The sequence below is a fragment of the Panulirus ornatus genome, chromosome 5 (genome assembly GCF_036320965.1).
Source record: "Panulirus ornatus isolate Po-2019 chromosome 5, ASM3632096v1, whole genome shotgun sequence".
Classification (NCBI taxonomy): Eukaryota; Metazoa; Arthropoda; class Malacostraca; order Decapoda; family Palinuridae; genus Panulirus; species Panulirus ornatus.
The window spans coordinates 24,282,043-24,285,765 of record NC_092228.1 but is presented as its reverse complement, the minus strand read 5'-3'; the positions used below and the strand labels follow the sequence as shown (position 1 = coordinate 24,285,765).

Here is a 3,723-nt window from a genome sequence, read left to right as displayed (position 1 = left end):
TGGTTAAGGGGGGGGGTAGGACCATTTCTTTCGCTGTTTCCTTGCGCTACCTCGCAAACGCGGGAGACAGCGACAAAGCAAAAAAAAAAAAAAAAAAAAAAAAAATATATATATATATATATATATATATATATATATATATATATATATATATATATATATATATATATATGCCGTCAAGGCAATAGGTTTGGATGGTTTTGCAGTGGAATTTTTAAAAAAGGGGGTGACTATATTGTTGACTGGTCGGAAAGGTTATTTGATATATGTATGATTCATGGTGAGGTGCCTGAGGATTGGCGGAATGCGTGTATAGTGCCATTGTACAAATGCAAAGGGGATAAGAGTGAGTGTTCAAATTACAGAGGTATAAGTTTGTTGAGTATTCCTGATAAATTACATGGGAGGGTATTGATTGAGAGGGTGAAGTCATGTACAGAGCATCAGATTGGGGAAGAGCAGTGTGGTATTCAGAAGTGGTACTGTATATGTGGATCAGTTGTTTGCTTTAAAGAATGTATATGAGAAATACTTAGAAAAGCAAATGGATTTGTATGTAGCATTTATGGATCTGGTCAAGGCATATGATAGAGTTGATAGAGATGCTCTGTGGAAGGTACTAAGAATATGTATCGTGTTGGAGGCAAGTTGTTAGAAGCAGTGAAAAGTTTTTATCGAGGATGTAAGGCAAGTGTTCGTCCAGGAAGAGAGGAAAGTGAGTGGTTCTCAGTGAATATAGGTTTGCGGCAGGGGTGTGTGATGTCTCCATGGTGTTTTAATTTGTTTATGGATCAGGTTGTTAGGGAGGTGAATGCAAGAGTTTTGGAAAGAGGTGCAAGTATGAAGTCTGTTGGGGATGAGAGAGCTTGGGAAGTGAGTCAGATGTTCATTCATGTGAGAAAATGCAGAAGCTGGTGACTGAGTTTGGTAAAGTGTGTGAAAGAAGAAAGTTAAGAGCAAATGTGAATAAGAGCAAGGTTATTAGGTACAGTAGGGTTGAGGGTCAAGTCAATTGGGAGGTAAGTTTGAATAGACAAAAACTGGAGGAAGTAAAGTGCTTTCGATATCTGGGAGTGGATCTGTCAGCGGATGGAACCATGGAAGCGGAGGTGAATCATAGTGTGGGGGAGGGGGCGAAAATTTTGGGAGCCTTGAAAAATGTGTGGAAGTCGAGAACATTATCTCGGAAAGCAAAAATGGGTATGTTTGAAGGAATAGTGGTTCCAACAATGTTGTATGGTTGCGAGGCGTGGGCTATGGATAGAGTTGTGCGCAGGAGGATGGATGTGCTGGAAATGAGATGTTTGAGGACAATGTGTGGTGTGAGGTGGTTTGATCGAGTAAGTAACGTAAGGGTAAGAGAGATGTGTGGAAATAAAAAGAGCGTGGTTGAGAGAGCAGAAGAGGGTGTTTTGAAATGGTTTGGGCACATGGAGAGAATGAGTGAGGAAAGATTGACCAAGAGGATATATGTGTCGGAGGTGGAGGGAACGAGGAGAAGAGGGAGACCAAATTGGAGGTGGAAAGATGGAGTGAAAAGGATTTTGTGTGATCGGGGCCTGAACATGCAGGAGGGTGAAAGGAGGGCAAGGAATAGAGTGAATTGGAGCGATGTGGTATACAGGGGTTGACGTGCTGTCAGTGGATTGAATCAAGGCATGTGAAGCGTCTGGGGTAAACCATGGAAAGCTGTGTAGGTATGTATATTTGCGTGTGTGGACGTGTGTATGTACATGTGTATGGGGGGGGGGGGGCCATTTCTTTCGTCTGTTTCCTTGCGCTACCTCGCAAACGCGGGAGACAGCGACAAAGTATAAAAAAAAAAAAAAAAAAATATATATATATATATATATATATATATACAAATATATATATCCCTGGGGATAGGGGAGAAAGAATACTTCCTACGTATTCCCTGCGTGTCGTAGAAGGAGACTAAAAGGGGAGGGAGCGGGGGGCTGGAAATCCTCCCCTCTTGTTTTCTTTTTAATTTTCCAAAAGAATGAACAGAGAATGGGGCCAGGTGAGGATATTCCCTCAAAGGCCCGGTCCTCTGTACTTAACGCTATTTTGCTTACGCGGGAAATGGCGAATAGTTTGGAAGATATATATATATATATATATATATATATATATATATATATATATATATATATATATATACATATATTGTCAATGAGAGAGGGGAGAAGAAAAGCTAGATAATACGAGGTAGGTAAGAATGAAAACAAGGGAATACTGTAGATGTTTACCAATGTTTAATAAGAAACATGGAAAAGATATGGGGCAGAAAAGTGGATGGAGAAACAAGAGGCGTCGAGTAAATTGAAATTGAAGTTCAAAAAAATACTTTAGGTCTGAACGAGTAAATCTTATGTTACATGATCAGATAGAGGGAGCGGAAGACCAGAAAAACTCTCTAGATTTTATTTATCCTTTATATGTGTGCATCCTACAAAGAAAACCTTTATTTTAGAATAACGCTCTTCACAAAGATGTAAAATTATGACGACAAAAACGCATAAGTTGTAATGAAAGGAAAATGATATTTGATTGCTCTAGTAAAAAGATGAGAAATAGGTAATACAGATAACCATCAAAGGTGTGTTTGATCTCAGGTTACGTGACAACAGATATGGGAACACGTAAACACCATGAAATGTTTGCCAGCAAAAGTTACAGCATAATACACAGTTTTAATGAGCAGTTTTCAATAACGTTTTTTTCCCTTTATAAGTTTACCTTTGTAAAATCCAGATTCCCTGTAGTTAAATGAGTTTGTTAAGTCCACTGCTCGACTTTTCTGAAGTGTTTTGTTTTATTCAGAACTGACTTTCCCAGGAATGATTAGAGACTTTTCGACATTTCCTTAGTTCAAAAGTCAACACAAATGTTTAATGAACAACCTCTCGCGACCTTACGGATTAAAAAAATGAAGTTCTGATTTCAAAAATATTGTTTTAGTTGAGCATATTTTAAAAATTTATTGCTCAAATTTATCTAGGTTTGATTCTCTAAATTCTTAGCTTAGTTTCATCATATTTGAAGAATCTCACAGCGACGATCCATTTGCTTAAGTATGTGCACAAAAATCATGTATTTTAAACTATGGCACTTCTTCAATATCATAACTTCTCTATCTTCCATTCAAATTGTATATTTGTTTTCCCTTTTATTTTCATATATTCTATAAGCACTTACGTTGAAAGTGAGGCTCACTCACTCAGAAACTAGTGTCACAGTTGAAGAGTCATTGACAGGCTTGGATCTGGCTAATCTATACAACAACATATCGTATCATGTGGGATAAAGTAAAAAAAATACTACTCTCGTATTCCTTGGCTTTCGTAGAAGGTAACTATGAATGTGGCTAGCGGGGAGGAGGCCGGAAACTCTCTCTTCATTGGATTTCAGTTTCTGGAAGTGGGAACAGAAGGAGCCGAGCAAGCAAGGCTCGTCCTCCTCGAAGGCTCAGGCTCGGGTGCCTGACTGCGTGGATGTAACCAGGATGAAAAGAAAAGGATAGGTAGTGTGTCTGGAGAGAGGATCCACGATGTTCCGGCTCTGAGTCAACCTGAACTCAAGAGAAAGGGGAGATGAATGGCTTGGGAATATCCTATCGAAAAAATCTGGGTAAATTTGAGGGTGCGATCAAAGGAAGGGTGGACACTCCTTTTGAAAGAGGAGTGGAGGGAATGAATGTGAGAGTATGGATGTGAGGGC

General features: G+C 39.2%; 1 protein-coding gene across 1 annotated transcript in view; it reads left to right on the top strand.

The window, feature by feature from the left end:
• LOC139748792 (probable glutamate receptor) overlaps positions 1-3,489 on the top strand; it is an 80,470-nt gene extending 76,981 nt beyond the window's left edge. The window contains exon 8 of the mRNA XM_071662226.1: positions 3,352-3,489. Within this exon, the coding sequence (XP_071518327.1) occupies positions 3,352-3,489 (138 nt within the window). The remainder of the gene's footprint in view (positions 1-3,351) is intronic.
• Positions 3,490-3,723: the final 234 nt, after the last annotated feature.